The 25,247-nt window shown below is 35.5% G+C and overlaps 1 protein-coding gene across 2 annotated transcripts in view; it reads right to left on the bottom strand.

The window, feature by feature from the left end:
• Zpbp (zona pellucida binding protein) overlaps positions 1 to 25,247 on the bottom strand; it is a 120,656-nt gene that overhangs the window by 56,552 nt on the left and 38,857 nt on the right. For both annotated transcript variants that reach the window (XM_027388122.2, XM_035453475.1), the window contains exons 3-6: positions 21,278 to 21,403; positions 18,346 to 18,495; positions 10,115 to 10,333; positions 2,484 to 2,560 (exon numbers count right to left, since the gene is read on the bottom strand). In XM_027388122.2, the coding sequence (XP_027243923.1) occupies positions 2,484 to 2,560; positions 10,115 to 10,333; positions 18,346 to 18,495; positions 21,278 to 21,403 (572 nt within the window). The remainder of the gene's footprint in view (positions 1 to 2,483; positions 2,561 to 10,114; positions 10,334 to 18,345; positions 18,496 to 21,277; positions 21,404 to 25,247) is intronic.

Genomic DNA, 25,247 nt, shown 5'->3' with positions numbered 1-25,247 from the left:
TTTCAGGAATGAAAAGGTAGGGCTAGGTGGTAGAACAAACACTAATACGGCCGAGCAGTACACAGGAGGCAAAGGCAGGTGGATCTCTGTGAGTTCAAGCCCAGCCTGGTCTACAGAGAAAGTCCAGAAAAGCCAGGGCTAAATGAGAAACCCTGTCTCAAAAAAAAGAGGAGAAACAGGAGGAAGAGGAAGAGAAGAAGGAGGAAGAGGAAAAGGAGGACAAGGAGGAGGAGGAGGAGGAAAAAGAAGAGATTTAAAAAACTAAATATATCAAAAAACCATTTTCTGAACTGTAGGGAAAAAACTGACAAGGAAGCAACTGGCATTACAATTTTAAACATGTTACCTCTGCACCCAAAAAATATAATCAACATGCCCAAACTACAAAGCTAAAAGCAGTGTTAGAAGTTGTAAAAGAAAACCAGCAAGTCACTTAAAAAGGTAAACACATAAAAATAACACCAAACTTCTTAACATATAATATTAAAAATCTAAGAAAGGATGCAATTATTTATTTCAAGCTCTAAAGTAAAATACTGCTGACCAAGACTGCCATATCCAACAGTTACCTCTTTAAAGTAGCAGAGACATAATGACATTTCTGGGTAAAATTAAAGCTGTATGTGACCACCAAGCCAGCACTGTGGAAGGAATAAATAAAGAAGCAAACACTAAACATAAAGGGAGATGAAAGTTTCAACTGCAGAGCACAAAAAAGAATAAATTCATGAGAGGACTGGATAATAAATTCATGAGGACTATGGAAGAATCTAGCATATCAAACACAGAAAACAGCAAACCCTTCATACACATCAGGGTGAAGAGGCTTGAGGGATGCTCAGTGGTAAAGAGCACTTGCTACTCTTCGAGAGGACCTGGATTCAGTTCCCATATCCACATTACAGCTCATACCAACAGGAACTCCATTTCTGGGGATTCTGGCACCCCTGAATTCTACATGCACCAGACACACATGGGGACATACATAAATGTAGGTAGAACAATCATACATGTAAAAGATAACCAAAATACTTTTTAAAATAGGGAGAGCTGGTTGTGGTGGCCCAGGCTAGTAGGATTTGCTGAAGAAGGTAGAGGCATACTTTAAGGAGAGAAGGAAAAAGGGGAGGGGAGGGGAGAAGAACCATTATGGGGAAGGGGTATAAGTAGAGAATATAAATGCTACATGTTCTCTTTCATATGTTAATCTAATTTTTATATACATACATAAATGTATACATATATATGTACATAAATCATAATAGCAGAAGGCTGCAACCATGTATTTAATGTATAATCTTGGATAAACCTTTGTGAGATATTTCTTAAATAGGGAAAACTTTAAAACAGATGATGGAAAAATTAGTTCTAAGATTTGAGAAGCCATGGGAGAGTCATGGGGAAATAAATAGGCATCACAGGGCTGGAAAGATAGCTCAGCCACTAAAGGTTAGGCTTTGAGTATCACAAAGATTCAGTTTGAAGCTGCTCTTTGTTTTTCGTGTAGTGGTGGACAGATGACACTACTCCAAACTATGAAACTGTATATAGCGTAATACACAGAAATAGATATAGATAAACCATGAGATTACACCAACATCAATATCCCTAAACGGTAACATCATACTATATGTCTAAACCTGACTGTTCTTGTAAAACTAAACTTTAAGCTATAATTATATCCATAGTTTTATACTAAAATGGTCAAAGAATTAATGCTGAATTCTTCTAGCAGTTTTAAAATGTGACCACAAGTCCTGTAGTACATCTTGCATGAGGAAAAAAAAAAGAAAAATCCCTCATAAGACAAATATAATACTGATGTGTCTCCTAAAGAACAAAAAGAAAGTGTACTAGTCAAAATCCAGTCACTGAAGAGTAGAAGAGAACATCATTCCACTAAAGGGAAAATGTACAGCTGCCATTAGACTTGACTGCTGAAGACAAAATGCTCTAAGTCTAGGGACAAGACAGCTTCAGTCTCATCATATATATTCATTTTTGTACTGACTCTAGACATTCAGATTAGACCAGATAAATGAGTAGACTAAGGAAAAGATGTAACACTGGATGACATGATGGCTGCACAAAAGTATCTAAGAAATAGCAGTTATAACAAGTGAGTCTAGAAAAGTGGCACTACATAAGGCAATATGCAAACATCTATGGAAACGGAAACAACTGAAAAAAAGACAGCCATGATTTCTCCTTAATGTAAATTAATTAACCATATGGAATAAGGCCAAATAAATGAAAAAACCATTATTTATATAACCAATTACAAATATTAAAGTAGTTTGTCAAATTTCAATTATATTGAATTCTCATTTTGTAGTGGATGATGTTTTAATTCATTGTTGAAATCACTCACTGTAGGGATTTGTGTATTTTACAAATAGCTAACACAAAGACTATGATGAATCCTTAAACACTGGGCATTTTCAATCATTTTTTTTCTTCTTTTCCACCAGCACATAACATACCTTAGATAATCTTTTGGTAGAATCACAATTATGGTCTGTACATGCCTTGGGTCCTTTTTCACTGTCTATAGATGAAACTGAGAAAATATATTATATTTTATATTTGTTCTGATATACTATACCAAAATATTTAAATTTTGAAAAATGAAACATCACTTGTCAACTACATCTCTTCCAATAAAAATGTCTGATTTTTTTAATACTAAGTGTCTCAGCAAAATCCTAAACCAAATATTTGCTTTATATAAATCAGGAAAACCTCCTTTCTACAATAACCTTAGGGATGAAGTTTCTCAGTAACTGCTGCTGGGATATTCTGATTTTATAGTACTTAAGAACAGAATTATTTCAACTTTTGCAACATAATCATTATAACTGTGCATATATTTTTCATCCTCTATCAACTTCTATTCATATATATTGAATATCACTACCCTAATTTGATGCTTAATGTGTAGGTACAAACTAAAAGAGGAAAGATAAATTGAAATAATAATATTGGTAATGCAATTAGACTATGGTTGTGGCTATTTTAACCAATATAGTAAGCATGGCCATACATATAGGCACATATTTATTTATATACATATAGCAGTAACTATATGTAAAATATAGACCAGTTGAGATAAATAAGCAAACAGCAGGAAAACTCAATGGACAAAGCAATATTGGATTGATGAGTGTCCTGCTGTACTAATATTTCAATCTCAAAGCTGGAGTAAAAAATGGCACTACAAGGATTTCCAACAGCTGATACTTACAGAGTATAATGTCAATCTCATATCCAAATACCTTTGTTAATTCCCAGTACCAATAAAATATATGAAAAACACTCTTACTTGAAACCTCAGATCTATCACTAATTCAGAAACAATATTTAGTATCTTAAGACTTTTAACATATACTACAAAAAAGGCTTAGCTTTGTCATTATTTACAGCTAAGAGAATATAATGAAAACTGTACTTCAGTTTTCTAATTAAAATTACTTATGAAATAGTCAATATTAATTTCAATAATTTCCCATTAATACTACTTATATCCTTTTAGCCATTCCAGATTATTTTCTAATAAATCCTATGTCATCTGTATGCATGATTTTAACTGGTTCATTTTCCCACAATCTTCAAACAGAAACAAATAGAGTTGTTTAATTGCCTACATATTTACTAAGTCTAATGTCCCTGAGCAGTGACAGATTACCTGAAAACAGCATAGACACTAGACTCTGGGAACAATTTTTAATGTGCTCAAAGAGTTGAAGGAAATAATGGACAAATAATTAAAGAAAACAGAACATGTTGCCATGACAAGAATATTAATAACATAAAATAAATTATAAAAAGTCATCTAATAACTCGAAGGCATGGAATTATAGCTGAGAGGAATTTTTAAAAGTAGATAACAACGTATTTAAGCAGTCTAGAGAAAGAGAGAACTTAAAGATAAGTCACAAAAAGATGATCAAACGAAAAGAAATATAGGAGAACAAAAGTGCAAAATGCATGAAGAATCATGGGACAAGTATACCAACATACACATAAGACATGACTGAAGGAAGGAGAGATGTAATATTTGAGTAAATAATAGTCAAACTGCCTCAAATCTAACATGACATAAATTTTCACACACAACCAGATGGAGCATACATTTATACCGTGAAATATGCCATATTCAAACATCATAAATGAAAGAGAAAGATAATCCAGAAAGGATCAAGAGCAAGTAATGTGTCACATATAAGGGTTATATATGATATTAAATAAAAGCAGGATTTATCATTTGATTTTTTAAGGTCAGAGTGTAAGTTTTCCATAGTGACCTACCTTAAACATAAGGATCCACAAAGAGTACATGGAAATGATGGAGAAAAGTACACTGTTGTCAACATGAACACAAAAGAAGCTGGAAAAGCAATGCTTCTTTCATACAAAATAGAAATTAGAATAAAGAAAAGTATTATTTCCTATCCCAAGTAATAATATGGTCATTATATAGATTAATCCTTACAAAGATTTAAGAGTCCCTGCTCTCTATGTCTTGAACAACAGTGAGTAAACGTATTGGACAATGGATAAAGTGAAGACCCAAGGTCAGACCCCCAGCACTCAGGTGGCAACAGTGGGGGCTGGGGTAGTGATATGCATCTGCAACTCCAGCAATGATGTGCAGAGAAAAGCAGTTCCTGGCCATTCCGACTAGTGAAGAAAGCAAAGTGCATGGGCAGAGAGAGATCCCATGTCAAAAAGTAGGTTGTAGCAGAGGATGACACACACCTAAGGTCAACCTCTGGCCTCCACATGTGCACATAAAGTAAAACACACACACACACACACACACACACACACACACACCACACACACACACACACACACACTGAAGAAAAAACTGATAGAACTATAAGGAAAATAGAAAAATCTAATATCTCTCAATATTCCTCTATATCAGTAACTGATAAACAAAGAAACCAGCATATAAAATAGACTATGGCTAACCCACAGAGCATCTTTCATTTACTGAACAGATGATACTTAGAGACATTTTCATGTAACAATGCAGAACATATGTTATTCTCAAAATCACATAAAACTTTCACAATGAACCTACCTCATTTGAGCCATAAAAAGCAGCTTGAAATGTTAAAGACTAAAAATCATGCAGTTTATTCATCCAGACCGAAAAAAAATACTAAGCTAGAAATCAATAGCAGAAAAAAACACAATTGAAAAATCCTCAAATACTTGGGCATGGAGAAACACATTAATACATAATATATAAAGTATCAAAAAAGTAAATACTTTTAAGTTAATAAAAGTAAAAAACTAGCCAGGTAGTAGTGGTGCACACCTTTAATCCCAGCATTTGGGAGGCAGAGGCAGATAATCTCTAAGTTCCAGATCAGCCTGGTCTATAGAGTGAGTTCCAGGATAGCCAGCTGTTTCACAGAGAAACCCTGTCTCAAAATAAAACACCAAAAAAGTAAAATAAACTTAGCAAAATCTATGATATGAAGAGGAAAGTAAAGAGAAATATATAGTAAACATGTAGGTTGTTTCTAGCATGGAGAACACATATGAGAAAAGACATGGGATAACAAATGGCTCAGTAGGTAAAGGAAGCAACTTGAGTCCTGAGTTTGTTTCCAGGAGCTGTATAGATGTAGAAAGAGAGTAGCAACTCCCTCCCCGCCCACACACACAAAAAGGGGTCTTCTGGCCTCTATGTGCACACTGCAGCATATATGATACAAATATACTGGCACACAATAATAACAATAAGTACATTTTTAGACAAAAGAAAGACACAGATTGATTGCAATAGAAGCTTAAGTATTGGAAACCAGGAAAACTAAAAGCAAATTCAGTTAAAAGAAAGAAGAAACAATATACTGAGTTAGAGTAGAAATCATTGAGATGGTGAATTGGTGGCTGGAGAGATGGCTCAGAGGTTAAGAGCAATTGTTGCTCTTCTAGAAGACCTCATTTCTGTCATATATACTGGCCCTGGGTCTACACAAGTCAATCTCTTCTAACAGTCAACTATGGATGGGCAAAGAGTTCAGATGGCCTTATCATTACCAATTATTATCATTACCATTACCAATGAATTCCCACAGATGGAGAAGCATAGTTTCTAGTTGTATGGCTGCTAGTGAGCCCATCAAACTTGAAGGAATAGCTCCAACCCCAGGATCACACAGATAGCCCTAGTTAAACTCTGAGTCACAAAACAAAAAGTAATGGATATGGGAAAGAAATCCTTAAGGAATAATAGGGGCTGGCATAGGTGAGAAGGAAATAAGGAAGGGTTGGGGAGAAGGTAACCAGAATATATTACACATGCATGTAAGGATGACAAAGAGGAAAAATTATAAATAAAAAAGTTTACCAATGCTTACAATATATCTCCAAATATAGATTTATTTTTGCTCCAGAATAAGATAATGCATTAGGGATTATTTACCTAATAATATCTCGCAATGAAATATTTACCCTGATACAAAACTAAGAAAAATAAATTACGAGAGGAAAACTTAAGACCAATAACTCTTATGAATATAAATACAAAAATTCTCAATAATATGAAATCAAATCCAATAAATATATCAAAAGAGCAATACAGCATTATCAAATAGGATTTATACCAGGTTCCACATGACACTGTAAAGAGAAACCATCATGAAAGCACACCATTAAGGAAAAGAGAGAGGAAGAGCACTGCGTGAACCCAATTGCATTCTTGTTAAACATTACTAACTTATGACAGGCAAATTTCTTCAGAACATCTGCAACAACCTGCAGTCACCACCATACTTAAGAGGGAAAAGCCAGATGGCTTCACATAGGAACAAGGCAAAAGCATTCCCTCTTACCATCCATCACAATTCTAGGACTATAGCTAGTGCAACAAACTGAGCAACATGGTAACAAAAGATGGCAGACTGCATCCAGGCAGAACCCACTACAGTGTCTGCAGCACAGCCCTTAGTCCTTGGAGAACAACCTTCCTACAAAGTGAGGGTTCACAGAAAAACATTCTTTTCAGTAGCAAGAAAGGGAACAGGACAGTTGGGCCCGGGGTCAATTACCGAGACTTCAGAGCAATGACAGAGTGTGTTATTAATGTAGAGAGTGCAACTGTGGTATCAGAGCAATGACTCTGGACAGAGCACTCAGAGAAATCTAATGAACACGTTATTTAGAAAACAGTAGATAGAAGAGGAAAAGGTAATAGTGAGAAGGCAAGGCATCAGAGCTGCACAACTGAGGAAGGTTAAGTACTGGCAAAACCCTCTGTTCTTGATACTCCACAAGATGACAAAAAAGGCATTTTTAAAGGACCCTGTAGACTCAATGGCTAAGCAGCTATACAGCCAAAGGGGCCACACTGCAAGGCCCATGCTGGCAATCCAGAGCAAACATGTCACAGGACAATAGTCTGAGGCCTGGCCTTCAGAATACTTCTAAACAGAAGAAACACTTTGTAGTTTTAAGTTAAAATTTATTCAGAGTTCCATGAGGTGGATATCTGGTCTGAGACATAGACCAAAGCAGACCATGTAGAGACAGACCTGGGACCCAATGCTGTCCCTTTGAGAGACTACATATAGGCAGGACCAACAAATATGATCTGCCCTTTCCCCCACCCCATGGAAGACTACTTGGAAGCAGGCTTTATATCTAAGCTACCCAGGTCCCAACCCCATGTCCACTGAGTACTTCACACTGGCAGACTTGGCATACACACCCCAAGCCTGTGAGAAGGCTTGACATCCACACCACAACCCCATGAAACCACACACCTTCCCTGTGCCCTACTCTATCAAGAGACTGCACAGAATCAAGCTAGCCTCTATGGTCAGGTACAAAACCACACACAGATCGCACCTCTACCCAGGTTTCTTTACTTCTCTTTACATTTACCTTATTTAATATCCAATTCCAACTCAGCAGAGCAGATCTACCATGACATACCCTCTTTGTTCTTTTCTTTTAAGTGTTCCCAAGAACACTGGCTGTCCCAGAGTTCACAGCCTGCATGTCCCAGCCTCTTGAGCTCTGGGACTGTTTTAGGTTGCCAGATTGCATTTTTTTCACTTATCTCTCTTTTCATTTTCCTTTAGCTGGAGCTACTAAATCCCCTCTCTTCATTTTTACTGTTCCTTCCTTTTACTTACTTTCCCTCTTCTCTTCGTCTATTGCTCAAGCACTAATCATTAGTACTTTCTACCCTTAATAGTAGTATTCTGCCCTTGTTCCCCACTCCTCTAAAATGACTGCAGTTGAAGGGGTGGTTGTATTTAATTCACCATTGTTCTATTTTCATAGCTGGCATATCTAGCAGTTGTGGCTACTTTCACAGGTGGTATTCTACTTTTGAAGTGGTAGTAGAGATCAACCCAAGTGCCCTGAGCAGGAGCTGAGAGTTCAGCTAGGTTTTACTCTGAGACCAGTGGGGACAAATGATAGTTCAATCTAACACATACAGTTTAGACCCCTTGACCCAAACACTGAAAACACTTGGAATGAAAGAATACATGTGATAAGGGAGATAAAATCAGCACAAAAATTGAATCTGGTATTACAAGCTCTAATACAGAAACACAGCATCATGGAAACCAAGCAACATGACTCCCCCAAACATTTTACTTCTATGGCAATAGGCTAAAGTGAGAGAATTGAGGAAATGACCAAAGAACTCTCAAGTACTATTTTAAGAATGCTAAAAAAAGAAAGTCACCAGTGAACAGAATGAATTCAGTAAGAATACAGACAGCTAAATGTAATAACTAAACTGATGCGGGATTTAATGGGGATTTTAATAAAAAAATAGAAATAGAGAAATTAAGTTGAAATTTTGGAAATTAAAAAGCTCACTAGGTCAAATTATAAAACATCAATGGAAGACCTGATCAATAGATCAAATAGAAGTCAGAACATCAGAGCTTAAAGACCAAGGTAGACAAATAAGAATAACCGAACAATGACAACTATAAAATAATAAAGTGTACCATAATAGAAAAGATATGTTGCTGATTTTTCTTAGTATGATGATGATCAGTTATAACAATTTTCATAAAATTATGATTTCATTCTTCTTTATGATTTCAGAAACCTCTACATATCAAAGGCATAAAGTTGAACGCAGACCTCAATATTACAGAAATTAGCTCAAATGCATTTTAATATAAACAGAAAAAATGAACTAAAAGGTGACAGTCCTTAATGACCTCATATTTCTAAATAAAGGCACAAAAAGAAAGAAAAAATTCCCATAATCTAAAAGGTAAAAAAGAATCTGAGTTAACAATTTTCCAAAAAGATAAATGGATGACCACTTAACACATTAAAAAAAATACTCAAAGTCATTTGAAGAAGCACAAAGCTGGCTCACAACTGAAACATTTTACTCTGGATATCACATCTTCTCTATGATAAATTCAAATGTAAGTTTTCCAAGGCCTTGTTCCATCTATTAAAACAACCAGAAAACAAAGATTCACAAAGCCTCTGTATTCTAATAGTGTTTCCTTGACAGGCTAGAGCAAAGCTTAGACTGATCATCTGCCTTGAGGTTGGTGAAAACTATTGAAATCTCCCTAGAGAAGGGAAAAGCAAGAATTACAGAAGATAAGAGTTTATCCTGCTCTTGCCTTTGAAGTTTCATGCCTCTCTACTCTCTCTGCCAAAATTAAACTCTATAAAAGAAAATTCTACAAATTAAATTATACATGACAAAAAAGGAGAAAGAGAGGTGAAAGAGGAGAAGAAGGGCACCCTATAAATGCATAGATGTTTATTCCTGAGATTATGTGCCTCCTCACTCCAGCATTAATGACAACACATTAAATGAGATGAGGTGTCTGTTTTACAGTGTTAACCACTATATAAGCAAATGCTCCTACTAACTGATCACTATATCTAAATACTATGGGTCCTTCTCACACTTCCATTCAATAGTAAAGTGTCACAGTACACTTTTCACTGAGGGCATGAATCAGCAAGATCCTATTTGGAGGGTTATTAGCATTAAGGCAAAAGGAAGAAAATCACTTAGACTTGTACCATTCATATTCTAAACAGTTGGTTGGGTCCCCAAATTGTCTTTCTTAAAAGTATTTTGTATATTTACCTGAAAATGTGAAGAATAATTCATTTTGCAAACCAGCTCTTTGCATTTTAACACGATGGCATTCGGACTTAAGCAAGGAAATTTCACAGGAAAGGTCAAGAACCAGTTTACTTAAAATCTGAAGAAGTTTCTTCTCAAAAGAGATGTTATAGATACTATTGCAGGGAGCTGCATGGTATCGTGCTGTGAACTGGTAATAAAAATGAGGTTCACGATAAGCTACAAAGATTAAAAAGAAAAGACAAAAATGATCATTCAAGCAATTTAAATGTGCTGTGACTATTTTAAATAATTATTTGAAACAAACTTACATTCATTTCCATAAACTGCTATATTCACCCTACTTAACAAACATCTACCTCACAGTAACTAAGTATTAAGTATTATCACAGAGATTCTTAAACAGTGACTCATTTGACCCTCACCATCATTTAAGATTCACATTCTTATTATTGTATCTAGAAAAAGGAAACCAAGGCACAATAATGTAGTCACGTGTGTACTGCTGATGTTATCAAGGCTAAGATTCGAACCTAGGAAGGCTGGTCTCACTACACTGCTGCTCAAATGATGGCATCATATTTTGAAATTTTATATTACAGAAAAATCACACTGCTCTGTTTTTAAAATATTAAATCTTAGAAGAAATTTCAGAGATAAAATTAGCAAGAATACTTTTAAAAATATATTTCTAATAAATATAGTTTGTTTTACTTAATTCCAGTATAATATCTGGAATTGAAGACATACATATTTAAAGTAAATCTTAAAATCTTACTGGAAAGATTCAATAACTCTAAAAATGAAAGTAAATGCCTAATAATAAAAACATAAAAAGGTCATCTTGTGAGACAAGAGTTCTTTTGCTGCTTCTGCCAACCACGGGCTTCCTTCTGGCCTGCTTCTGATCACATTTTGATCAAGAGCCCCCTACTCATCATACTCATGCCCCTTACTTACCACTGTCCATTTTCCTACCTATACTTAAAGCTAAGCACACTTACTGCTGTCAAACTTAGTACAGAGATAGGCAGCTTTTACTTGTCAAGGAAACCTACTAGTGTCATTTGTGATCACAAATGAAAGCCAAAGACTACCAAGATCCTAACTTCAAGAAAATAAAATCAGTATTTTTTAATTTTTTAGAAGGACCTAAAAGAAAACTGCTATAGGAAGCATTAAAATGAACTTAAAATTCTAAATATAAAAATTAATATATAATCCATAAAACATGATGAGCTATAAGGCAAATGGTTAGAAAATGAGGAATGTAACAGACAGGTACAGTGCTACATATCTGTATTTGCAACATTCACAAAACTGAAGCAGGAGGATTGCACAAATGAGTTAGAAATTAAATCGGAGTAGATACAAATATTTAGAAATGATAAACATACCAACAGTGAAGGATACAATTAAAATAATAACAGCAAACATTTATCTTTAACTATAATTATCAAAATAAATTTTTAAAAGATGAACTGATAGCTAGAGAGTGGTGGTGCACGCCTTTAATCCCAGCACTCAGGAGGCAGAGGCAGGAAGATCTCTGTGAGTTCGAGACCAGCCTGATCTACAAGAGCTAGTTCCAGGACAGCCTCCAAAGCCACAAAGAAACCCTGTCTTAAAAAAAAAAAAAAAGATGAACTGCTAAGCCAAACAGCTTTAAAAAATACTACTACAGTTATAACAGAAAAGGTGGGAGCAAGACCAGCTCATTTAGGTAGGAAAACATAAAAGCAATAAACCCATTACAAAACATCAAAATAAAAGAAAGTTAAGTTCCATTTCATTTTCCTTTTTGACTAGGAAACTGAAGCTACTAATATTTAAAGTTATTATTAAAAGGTATCTGTTGGCCATGCAGTGATGGTGCACGCCTTTAATCCCAGCACTTAGGAGGCAGAGGCAGAGGCAGGAGGATTTCTGTGAGTTTGAGGCCAGTCTAGTCTACAGAGCTACACAGAGAAACGCTGTCTCAAACAAAACAAAACAAAACAAAACAAAAGTGTCTGTTGATTGTTATCATTTTACTATTCTTTTGCTGTTTGTGTTCTTATTCTTATTTTGTATTTTAGTAACTATGCCTTCATTTGTTTTCTTTCTGTGGCCTTTTGGCTATGCTTGCTCATCTTTTTTGAGAAGGGGGAGAGGATAATGCAGAGGGAGGGAAAGGAAGGAGAGATAAACAACACTGAGGATTTTTGATAAGCCAGAGGGAAACATACTACTTCATAATATATACAGACACACACACACACACACACACACTACCACTTATGTGTGTGTGTGTGTGTGTGTGTGTGTGTGTGTGTGTGTGTGTGTGTGTGTGTGTGTAATAATACTAATTACAGACAAAGGGGTTATGAGTGCTAGAGAATGAGGGGTATATGAGAGGAGCTGATGGAGGAAAAAGAGGAATAGAAACAGTGTAAATATAGTGCTTATTTATAAATTCAGTACTGTCAAAACTTAATTTGTAAAAAGAAAAAAACATACTAATTTAAAAGTGGAATTTTCAAAAGGTCACCACCTCAAAATTGGCAAAGGGAGTAATTGAAATTTAGAACTTCTTCATAGCAAAGGAAACAAAGTGGATATACTTCAGATATGGGGTTAATATACAGAATATCAAAGAAATGCAAAAAATAAATACCAAAACAAACGGTCAATCAATAAGTGTGCCAATGAACTAAACAGAGAGATCTAAAATAATAAAAAAAACCCACAAGTGACAAAAAATATTTTTAAGAGATCAACACCTGTAGCCAATACAAAAGGGCAAAATAAAGCTACTTTGAGATTCTATCTCATTCCAGTTAGAATGGCCTTCATTAAAGAAAAAAATCACAACAAATGCTGGTGACGATATGGGTAAGATGATCCTTTACTCCCTGTTTGTGAGAGTATAAACTGAAGCATCCACTATGGAACGCTACATGGAGGAGTCTTAAAAAATGAAAACAGAACTACAGTGATCCAGCTATACTGCTCTTGGGTATCTAACCAAATGACACCACTACAGAGATGCTCATGTATCTGTACCTATTGCTATATTATTCACAAGAGCTAGGAAACATAGACAAGCTGGATGTCTATCAATAGTCAAATGGATAAAGAAAATATAATACACAATGAAATTTTATTTGGTATGGAAAAATGCAACTATGAAATTTACATGAAAATAGATGCACTCAGAAATTATGTAATGAGGTAATTCAGACTCAGAAAGGCAAATACCACTTTCTCTCTCATATTCACATGTTTTTGTATATGTGTATGTGTACAGGGCAGTTACAGTTCATAAAACTAGACAGGAGGTCATAAGAGGAAAAAGTGGAGGTCTTAAAGGATAGAGAAAGGAAAAAATAAAGGCAATAAGAAATGCATGATATGGGCCTGGAGAAATGGCTCAGTGGTTACTGACTGTTCTTCCAGAGGTCCTGAGTTCAATTCCCAGAAACCACATGGTGGCTCACAACCACCTTGAATGAGATCTGGTGCCCTCTTCTGGCATGCAAGTATAAGACTGTATAGACAGTATACATAATAAATAATAAAATCTAAAAAAAAAAAAACAAAAGAAATGCATGATATGAAGATGGGGGAAGGGTAGAATAAAGAATGGGGAAAGAGAATAGAAAAATGAAGCACACCTCTAGGTGTCAAATGCAGCCCTCACCTGTAATTCTAATTTCAAAGAAATAAAATAAGTGCATATAATAGCACTATGAGAATTTGGTGGTTTCAGTTGTTTATTTCATGATAAGAGAAATATAAGCTAAATACTTACCAATTTTTTTTATTTAAAAACTATATAAATCACTATAAACCAAAGTTGTATATTACCTAGGTGGGGACCATTTCCATGAGAAACAAAACATAAGCATTCCTCACTCTAGTCCTAGTTTCCAGCTACACTACATTAATGTATCCTCCCTTGGTGTTTAATAGTTACATATAAAAGCACATTCCTGGAACATACTATGCATATGATGAATTTTTCCTGCCATTATAATTTCTACAAACCACTTCTCAGGCACAAATATGTTTGCTAGCTTATGCAAACATGCCCTTACGTAAATGCTGAAGTATAAGTGTGATAAGATACAGAAAATTACAACAGGGAGATGAAATATGACCACTTAAACAATCAAAAAATGACTTCTCTAACTAAAGTCATGTCATTTATTATAACAGTGCCTTCCTCTTATAAATATAGAATAGCACTTTTGAGTAAGCAAAATATTGTCAGGAAGCCATTAATAAATGGGCATTTGTGTGGCATCTTGACTGTAAAAACAATGGCATGTACATTTCTTATTGTTACTATAAGAAACACATTAGTTTAGAGACAACACAGTTATTGTCTTAAGTTCTGGAGAAGACAAATCTGAAAGTCCTACTAGACCAAAATCAAGATGTATTCTTTCTGGAACATGCATAGGAACACCCACTTACTGAGCACATGACTAGAAGATGCTTAGATAGCACACATGCTATACAATGTGAAAGATTATCACTCAACCTCTGCTTTGTTACCACATCTCCCTTTTCTACCTTTGACCCTTTTACTTCATTTTCATAACAACTCTTGTAATCAGGCATGGTAGCATACATAACCCCAGCACTGAGGATGGAGAGTTGCTGTGAGTTCAGGCCTTCAAGGGCTAGAGTGAGATGTGTCATGTCTCAAAACAAACCCCTTATGATTACACTAGGCTCACTCAGTTAATTCTGCATTGTAACCTTTAAACTTCATCATCAACTTGTCTCAATTTGCAATAATACAGGAGCTACAACTCTAGGGTATCTGTAAGAATGTTTCCAGAAAGCTTTAACTGAGGATGAAGAGCCACTCCAAATGTGGGTGGCATCATCTCATGCACTGAGATCCCAGACTGGATAAATAAATTGGGAACAAAGGGTATAATATAAAAGAAAAGAATGAGCACAGAATTGCTCCCTAAATCATGTTTCCAGTACCATGTCTTCCTGCCATGATGGTCCAGCCAAAATATTTCCTCCTTCTTGAATGTTCGTGGTCAGGTGTTTCTCACAGCAGCAAGAAAAATGACTAATACAAGAGCATCTCTCCATGGCAAGAGCCTTAACTTGATAACAGAGTCAAGTCCCTTTGATCTGGTATGCTTACACTGACATGCTCTGAAGATAACATTAAGACCTCTCTGTCTGCCATTTTTCAGCCTACTACACAGAGTCCCAACAGTTTGATTAAACTTGTAACTGTAGTTTATATTATTCTTTTCTTTATTTCACATCACATCAGCCCTCTCAATTTTATTCCTCAGCAGAATAATCTAAGATGAGGAATTTATAGTAGGCTTCCATAGCACTCAGAATTGAAAAGCAGATTAAATTATGTTCATTATATCACTGTGATTTGAAAACATGGTTCTGTAAATGGCTTTGACTGGCTGATTATGATAACTAAAAGGCTCCTTTGGTTACCAGTCTTTCTCCTTGCTGTTAAGATACATAACTTGGGTAAGTAGGAATTCTTTTAATTAGAAGACCAAAAACAGCAAAGTTCTTTTTTTTAAATCTTGTCAAAAATATAAACTTAAAACTGTCTTTTAAAAAACTACCCTCCTGAGCAGAAAGGATATATAATAGGTAGGGTTTTAGTTGGGGGGGGTTAATAGGGGAGGAGGGAGGGAGGGAGAGAAAACTGGGATTGACATGTAAAACAATCTTGTTTCCAATTCAAATTAAAAAAAGAAGAAAAAGAAAAAATAAAACAACAACAACAACAACAAAAAACCCTACCCTCCTAAATTCTTAATAGCAAAACTTGGAAACACCTAGATGAACCTCAACAGGAGACTAGATAAAGAGAATGTGGTACACTAACATAATGGAGTATCACTTAGCCATTAAAAATGACACCATGAAATTTTCAGGATAATGGATGGAACTAGAAAGAAATCATCCTAAGTGAGGTATCTCAGACCCAGAAAGACAAATATGTTATGTATTTACTTATATGTAGATATTAGCTGTTAAGACAGTGATAACCAAGCTACAATCGATAGTCTATAGAAACACAGAGGGTAGAAAAAGGGACTAGATGGAACAGATCTTGTTAGGAAAGAGAAATAGAATAGATATGGATGGATAGTAATGCTGGAATGAGAAGATCAAGTGGAAAAGTGGAGAGGATGGGGGTTGCGGGAGGGAGCATGGGGAGAGACAGCTAAAATTAAGGGCCATTTGAGGGTAGTATGGAAACCTAATACTGTACAAACTTCCTAAAATATACACATATATCAAAGCAATCTAAATGAAATCACCAAATAATGGGGAGACAGAGTCCCACCTGGCCATCTCTTGTCACTAAATGAAGCTTCCTGTACTGGCATTGGGCTACATCTAATTGAGTTGATGGATGAAGGGGCCACCATAGGAATCCAGGTTATTTCCAAGACTATAGGTTGCTCTCCAAAAACTGACAGCAAGGCCCCAGTACTGAAGACAACACCTACACAAATCTTTGAACATGGCGATGTCAAGTCAGTGCCTATATACAGCCTTCACCGCCATATTATATCATCTATGGTACAGGAAAGTACTCTGCATGCCTTCAAAAGATAAAGATAAACACCAAGCCAGCCACAAATCCTTTATCTACAGTGGTGTACTACCTGTAAGATATGCTAGGGCAATGACTGCACGAAGCTTATGAGAGTATCCAACTAATAACTGATCTGACTTAAGGCCCACTCCAGAAAATGGAAACCAAACCCACCTGAGACTAATTAAATAGTTCAGGAACCTAGGGCAAAACCAAATTATTCTGTGAAAGAAAAAGAGAGAGAGAATGGGGGAGAGAAAGGAAAGAGAGAGGAAGAAAGGAAGGGAGGGAGGGAGGGAAGGGAGGGAGGGAGGGAGGGAGGAGGGAGGGAAGGAAGGAAGAAAGAAAGAAAGAAAGAAAGAAAGAAAGAAAGAAAGAAAGAAAGAAAGAAAGAAAGAAAGAAAGAAAATATAGTGATAAAATGACTTCTAATGATATTCTGCTAGACTCATTGTTCAGCCATCATCAGAGAAGCTTCCTCCTGCAGCAGGTAGGAACAAATATAGAGCCCACAGGCAGATATCACACACAGAGTTGAGAGAACTTGGAACACTCAGCCCTAATTGGGATTTCTCCACCAAATCCCTCTCCTGGGGGGTCAGGGAAACCTGAGGAAGAAAAGTCAGAAGGGGTGTTAAACCAGGGGGTATAGAAGACACCAATAAAACAAGGCCCTCTAAACCAATGTGAGCAAAGCCCATAGGGACTCACAGAGACTGAAGCAGCATGTCCAAGTTCTGAAAGGTCTACACCAGGTCCTCAGTGCTTATACTATGGCTTCTGGGTTAGTATTTTGATGGGACTCCTAAGTGTGTGAATGAGTGGGTCTCTGATTTTTGTGCCTTCTCTTGTGCTCTTTTTCCATCCGTTGGTTTCTTTTGTCCAACTTTGATGTGATAGATTTTGTTTATCATATATTTTGTTGTATTTTTAAATGAATTAATGAAAGAAAAGAGAAATGAAGGAGGGAGGGACGGAGGGATAGAGAGAAGGAGGGAAAAAAGGAAGGAAAGAAGGAAGGAAGGGAAGGAAGGAGGAAACCTAGCCACTAAAGCCACTTTAACTACTGAACTATCATTTGTACCTGCTGGGAGAGGAAAAATGAATCATTTCCAATGGAATGACACTGGGTATATCAACCACTCTAGCGCAGGCATCATGTACAGAAATAGTTGACCAACACATAATGGACTCCACAGGTAGGGGTGTGTGTGTATGTGTGGTGTGTATGTGTGTTTTTGTGGTGTGTGTGTGTGTGTGTGTGTGTGTGTGTGTGTGTGTGTGTGTGTGTGTGTGTGTGTGTGTTATTAGGTTACAGTTAGAAGGGGTTTGGTTTGGTTTTGTTTGGTTTGGTTTGGTTTTGGGTGTGGTGCTTTATTTTGTTTTCTTGTTTGGGGGTGGAGGTTCTGCTGTTATATTGGTTATTTTGGTTTTATGAGAAAGAACTTAATGTTGAGTGGGTAGGGTAGGGGAGAGAGAGGATCTGGAAGGACTTGGGAGAGGTGAAGAGTAAGATCAAAATATTTAAATTTAAAAATTTTTAAATAATAAAAATACATAAAATAAAAAACTTGTTAAATGTTTAAGCATTTTAAAACACTGAGATCTGTTAAAACATAATAAATTTGCTTCTTACCATAAATAACATATTTCAGTTGAAGATTTTTAACAATTTCTTCCACAGTTGGTTTGTACTCAAGGAAACATGTATAAACTCCACTCATGGTCTCGTCAAAGTTCTGAAATATGAGGCTTCCTGTGGATGTCACTTGTGCGGTGGTGTTTTCTAATAAAGGTATAATACACAACTACTTAAATCACAACAGGGAGACAAAATGCCAAACACTTAAAGAAATCTAAAAACCCTCAAAATTTGTGTCCACAAAAGGGAGTTACACAAAATTAATCATTGTATTTTATTATTATTATCAGTAGGTGCTAGAATGACCTTAAAATCAAATTTCCAACCAGGGTTCATCAACTGTGGGACTGTCTAAGTCAGGGGTTCTCAACCTGTGGGGTGCAACCCCTTTGGGGGATTCAAATGACCCTTTCACAGAGATCACATATCAAGAAACCCTGTATATCAGATATTTACATTACAATTCATAACAGTAGCAAAATTACACTTAGGAAATAGCAATGAAAAGAAATTTATGGTTGGAATGGGTCACCAAAATATGTGGAACTGTATCAAAGGGTCACAGCATTAGGAAGGTTGAGGACCACTGGTCTAAGTGGTCAGAAACTAGGAATGACCTATGGACATAAAGCACTCCTAGTATTCTCCTTGCACTGAAAGAGATGCTATCTTGTTGTGACATGTTATTTTAACTAGGCAAGGATGTGTTACATTTGTATATACTGAGAAATATTACTTTAACTGTATAAAGGTCTATTACTTTTCTGTATGCTGCATTTGTTTAATTATGTAAAGATGTGTTGCACTTGATTCACCTTGAACTGAACAGCCAATAGCTAGGCAGAAGAAAGGATAGGTGGGGATGACAGGCAAAGAGAATTAGTAGGAGAAGAAATCTAGACTCAAAAATAAAGAAATGAGAAGAAGGAGGAAAGAATGAAGAGAAAGAGAGGGAGAGGCCCAGGGCAAAAAGCCAGGTAGCCACCTGCCAGCAACACACCAGAAGCTGTGAAAATAAGACATACAGAAATAAAAGTAAAAAGACCCAAGGCAAAAGGTAGATTAAACAGGTTAACTTAAATTAAATGAGCCTAAGCTAGGTTGAGTATTCATAACTAATAAGAAGTCTCCATGTCAAACTTGGGAGCTTGTGGGTGGCCCAAAATAAAAAGCCTGGTACTCTATAAGAAATACAGTACTATTTATGAAAATTTATAAAAACATATGCAGTGCAAGTATGCATATATATTAAGCAACATGTATATACAAAGTATATATTTTATATAGTATATTTATTTAATTAAACCCTAAATAATATTTATGTACTTTAAGAATGAGTTATAGAGTCTCACAATCTGCACATGAAATGGTGTACCCAAAACAAAGTCTATTACAATATAACATTAATGGCTAAGATTTCTTATCACTGCACAGAATGGTACATGAAACAATGAATTGCTTTCTAACACTGAGGATTACAGAAGAAATAAATGGAAAATTAAATTATCAGGCTTGTCAATCAGTCATAGTGTTGCTGTGTTAGGAAAAAGAATGGGATGTAAGTTCCCTTTTTGCTTCAGCATAAGTATTATACTGGAAGAAAACTATGCTGTCAAATGGACAGTAACCCTATTCTTGAGATATTAAGACACAGATGTGAAGGCTCCATTCTCTCTCACAAACTGTACAACCATGGGTAACCACTTCATCTTCTGAAGCACATTTCATTTGTTCAATGAAGAATGACAAGACATAGCAGCCCAAATCATATGGTTATTCAATTCAGCAAATATAATAAATCGTTAAATAGACAGGTTAAATAGACAGGTTGTTATTCTGAAAGCTCATCACTATAGTTTTTGTGTCATAAAACTTTCAGATACTAACATTTTCTTAATTAAGCAATGAATACTCCATTCATTAGAATTGAAAGCATTATCTCAGGAAATTACTGCGTATCTTTTTCCATGTTAAGTAAATGATTTAATACTTATATACTTTTAGAAATACTTCTAAAGTAAAATGCCAGAATGCTCTTAGCACTGACATTTTTTATTATATGAAAAGCCCTGCTGCATATTTTGAAGGAGAAATGAATAGACAGATATACCCACCCTCAAGAACCTTACATAGAGAATTATGCCTTGAGATCTCCCATTTCTATATCCTGGATGAAGCTGAAAATGTAATATAAAAGAATATATTTCTGTTTTAATGCCTACTTGTTCATGAATATTTTCTGATAAAAGGTTACATATTTACCTTAACATGCTATTTTTTAAAATATTAATAAATTAAGTGGTTACTATATATTTCAGAAAAACATAGTATTATACTAAAATATTAACATGATTTTAAATATAACATCATCAATGAAGTTATGCATTTCTTAGTAATAATTCAAAATGAAATTTTCCTACACAGAAGTGTTAATAAATATATGAACATATATATGAATATACGAACTGTATTTGGCACAAATAATATAAGAAAGTATAAGAACTCATGTTACAACATCTATTTAGTAACCAACATTTGTTTTATATCCTATTCTGTAAAGAAAATCTATTGTTAATGAGTACAAGTTTTAAAATAAATTACAAATTAAGTCAATTATCAAATTCAAGATTTAGAGCAAAGATGAAATAGACAGACCACAATAAAATAGGTACAAAATTAAAAGAATAATGCAATCAGAAACTGATTTCTACATAAAATGAAATTCTTGAAACTGCTGAAATTTTTACTTTCTTCATCCTTAAATAAAGACAATATGAAATGTTCATGCTATCAACATTGCTATATCAACTCCATGAGACCATAAAAAATACCTGAATGAAAAAATGTATTAGATACAAACATCCCTTAAGTGTAGGTAAATCTGAGATATATCAATTTAATTATGATAACTTAAATAAAATCCTACCTGAAACAATTTTTCCTTTTGGCCCATGCCATTGGAATGATGGGTCTACCAGTTCAGTGTTTCTCAGTCGTTGGGTTACACATAGCACATGTGGACTCCTTTGATGGAGCATGACATATACGCTCACTGAAATACAATATTAAAATGTTCCAGTAATATTTTATGCTCTTTAATTGTCTAATAATACCTTACATTTTGCAGCTTGTGTTACATTCTCTGACATTTTTTGGGTTATTGCTACTATTACTTGTTGATAATTTAATTTCACTGTTTCCATGTAATTACATTAAGAAGCATACAATGTATTTTATTTGACTGTGTGTGTACATTTAGTTACACATGTGTGAGGGTGTTCATCATAAACATGAATGCTATGTGTTGGTCCTTTTTAATCAGACATCACATACACTGACCCTGTTTACTTTCAGAGTACATAGCTACAGTGACAGTATTAAGATAATTCTCTAGCTGGACTTCATGTGTTTTGCAAGGACATCAAACATGAACATAGTGCATATATACATTTAGATGAGAGGAACAATATATTACAATAATATTGCATAGTACACTAGATAAAAATAATGTGATTAAAAGTTGATTAATATATACAATGGTTGATTTTTAAACATGCAACTTGTCAGACTCTGCTTAAAATAATCATGATAAACTCAAAGAAGATGCTTTAAGAGACACAGAAGGAGCACAGTCCAAGATTCAGTTGTCCTAAATGTCCTCAGAACTAAGCTTTCAAGAACCCAGCTTTCCCAGTAACCTGTCAGCAACTGCATGCCAATGCCTCTCTGATTCACCACAACCAAGATTTTCTTGTGAGCCCGTAAAATTAAAATTATTTTACATAATCAAAATTCTTAACATTAAAAAGCCTTTGTATTTTTAACAATAAAACATGTTTGAAATAGCCATAGCCTTCCATTGGTTATGAAAGCTTATCTCTGTGTTTGGTTATTTGTTTTTAATCATGAATTTTCTAGCATGAGCTAGAAAAATAGTAATTTCTTCTACCCCATGATAATGTTTTTCTTCTTCAATATTTTGATTAAATGGTTGATGTTCATCTATCTGTAGGCTGTCTTCCTATTGTAAGTCTGACTGATTGTGTATTTACTTAGTAATTATTGAATCTAATTTGCAAACATTTTCTTAGTATCCAAACCACTATGTTTATAAATATAATCACGTATAATTTTCTTATATTACCCTTTTTACTTTTTACAAATTTAAGTATTTACTATCATTAAATATTTAATAGTCAACATTATAATATTAAAAGTAAGCTAATCATTTAGGATCATAATGGCCACATAAAAGGGACGTGGTATGTTTCCTCTTATTACCTGTCTCTTTAAGAATATGCTTTTCCCAGGTCCTTTCTTTTACATATTGTTAAGGGAGAGCAAAAGAAAATGCATTATGTGTTTTGGAAACTAGCTTCTTGAGTTCTTTGTAAATTTTGGAGATCAGCCCTCTGTCGAAATATGAGGTTGGTGAATATCTTCCAATTCTGTGAGCTGCCGTTTTGTCTTGCTGATTGTGTCTTTTGCCTTACAAAAGCTTCTCATTTTCAGAAGGTCCCATTTATTAATTGTCGATCTCAGTGTCAGTGCTACAGGTGTAATGTTCAGGAAGCCGTCTCCTGTACCAATTGTTCCAGGGTACTTCCCACTTTCTCTTCTAAGAGGTTCAGGGTAGCTGGATTTATGTTGAAGTCTTTGATCCATTTGGACTTAAGTTTTGTACATGGCGATAGATATGGATCTATCTGCAGTTTTCTACATGCGCTGATCCAGTTATGCCAGAACCATTTGTTGAAGATGATTTCTTTGTTCCACTGTATATTTTTAGCTTCTTCGTCAAATATCAGGTGTTCGTAGGTATGTGGGTTAATAACAGGGTTTTCAATTCAATTCCATTGGTTTACTTGCCTATTTTTGTGCCAATACTAAGATGTTTTCAAGACTATAGCTCTATAATAGAGCTTGAAGTCGGGGATGGTGATGCCTCCAGAAGTTCCTTTATTGTACAGGATTGTTTTGGCTATCCTGGGTCTTTTGTTTCCAGACCCCATGAATGTGGGCATCGGGGAGGAGGCCTTGGAAATCTGGGGGCCCTCTTGTAAGTAGATCAGTACTTATCCCTAGTATAGGAATGGACTTTGGGAGCCCATTCCATATAGAGGAATACTCCCTCATCCTAGACACACGGGAGAGGGCCTAGGCCCGATCCCAAAACTTATGATAGACTCTGAAGATACCCCCCACGGAAGGCCCCACCCTCCCTGGGGAGCAGAAATGGTATAGGATAGGAAGGGTGTTCGTGGGGGGCAGGGGAGGAGAGGAGGGAGAGAGAACTGGGATTGACCATGTAAAACAATCTTGTTTCTAATTTAAGTAAAAAAAAGTAAAAAATAAAACAGTCAAAAATGCATTATGAACTGCACTAAGGTTGCCTTTGATAACTACATGTCTAATAAATAATTTAATAAAATTGTTTAGAAATTTTCCAGTGGACCTGCTCGTGGACACCTGATGCCAGAGGGCTGCTCACAGGATCCGAACTCAGCCAGCAGGTCCAGCACACCCAGAGACTGCCAAGGCCCTGGTAACAGTCCTGCCTCCATCCACAAGAAGAGGACAGACATCAGAGTATTGGAACTGTTTTCATCTACCAGAAGGGAGCCTTGGTCCCATACCCACCAGGAGAGAAAGAGACTCCAGCTACACCCACCAGAAGAAAGGATGGGAAGAAGACAATATAAAAGCACATTCAACAACAGAAAAACAAATATGACACCACCAGAGACTAGGAACCATACACCAGCAAGACCAGAACATCACAATGCAGATGAAGCAGAAGAGAATGGCCTTAAAAACATCTTCATGAAAATGATAGAGGGCCTCAAAGAGGACATGAGAAAATCCCTTGAAGAAATGGAAGAGAAAACAAACCAAAAACTTTATCAACAAATCTTTCAAGGAAACAGTGCAAGACCTAAAACCTGAAATGAAATGACTCCTAATAACATTCTGCTATACTCATAGATCAGTTTCTTGCCAGCCATCATCACAAAAGCTTCCTCCTACAGCAGACGGGAACGAATACAGAGACCCACAAATAGACAATTTTACAAATAGAAACTTTGGAATACTCAGTCCTAAATGGGATGTCTCCATCAAGTTCCTCTTCTATAGGGCTCAGTGAACCCTATAGAAGAGGGGAAAGAAAGATTGCAAGAGCCTGTGGGAATGGAAGACACTGTCAAATCAAGGCTTTCTAAATACAACAGGACTGACGTACATATAAACTTGGTGAGAGTGTGTCAGCATGCACAAAGCCTGCACACATCCAAGCTAGTTGAGGTCCCAACACCTAGTAGACACAAGCCCTAACCCAAACACATCCCCAACCCAGAAGCTATCTCCAATTAACAACACTCACAAAGGAAAATTCATTTTCTCCAATGGAGTCTCACTAGGTATACAAACCACACTTAAGTTCAGGCCCCAGACCCAGTAGTAGATGGTCAACACAAATGTTCTCAGTGGTATCTTTGGAGGATTTATGTCTTAAAATTCTTTGTCTGGGCATTGTTTTGTTTAGTTTTTTTCTTGGTTTTTTTTGGTGTTTGTTTTTTTTTGTTGTTTTACCTTACAAATCTTTTTTTTTTATTTTGTGTTTTTATAGGATGTTTCTGTGTGCAAGTGTGTCTATCTTTGGGGGGGGAAGAGAACTGGGGTTAGTATATAAAATAAAAAATAAATATTTTAAATAAAAAGAAGAGAGATTTTATACTATATACTATTTTAAAAATAGAACTATGTTATTCTAAAATTATTTTTAATTTTTTAATTATGTTAAAAATTATTAAAAAGTTATACCAAATAAAGCACAGTGTATATGAATAAATATATGAACAGATCAGTGAGTCTAGAGAAAATGGATATATGATGGA

This window comes from Cricetulus griseus, assembly GCF_003668045.3.
Source record: "Cricetulus griseus strain 17A/GY chromosome 1 unlocalized genomic scaffold, alternate assembly CriGri-PICRH-1.0 chr1_1, whole genome shotgun sequence".
In the NCBI taxonomy this organism is placed as follows: domain Eukaryota; kingdom Metazoa; phylum Chordata; class Mammalia; order Rodentia; family Cricetidae; genus Cricetulus; species Cricetulus griseus.
The sequence above is the reverse complement of the archived record's forward strand: the minus strand, read 5'-3'. Positions and strand labels throughout refer to the sequence as shown.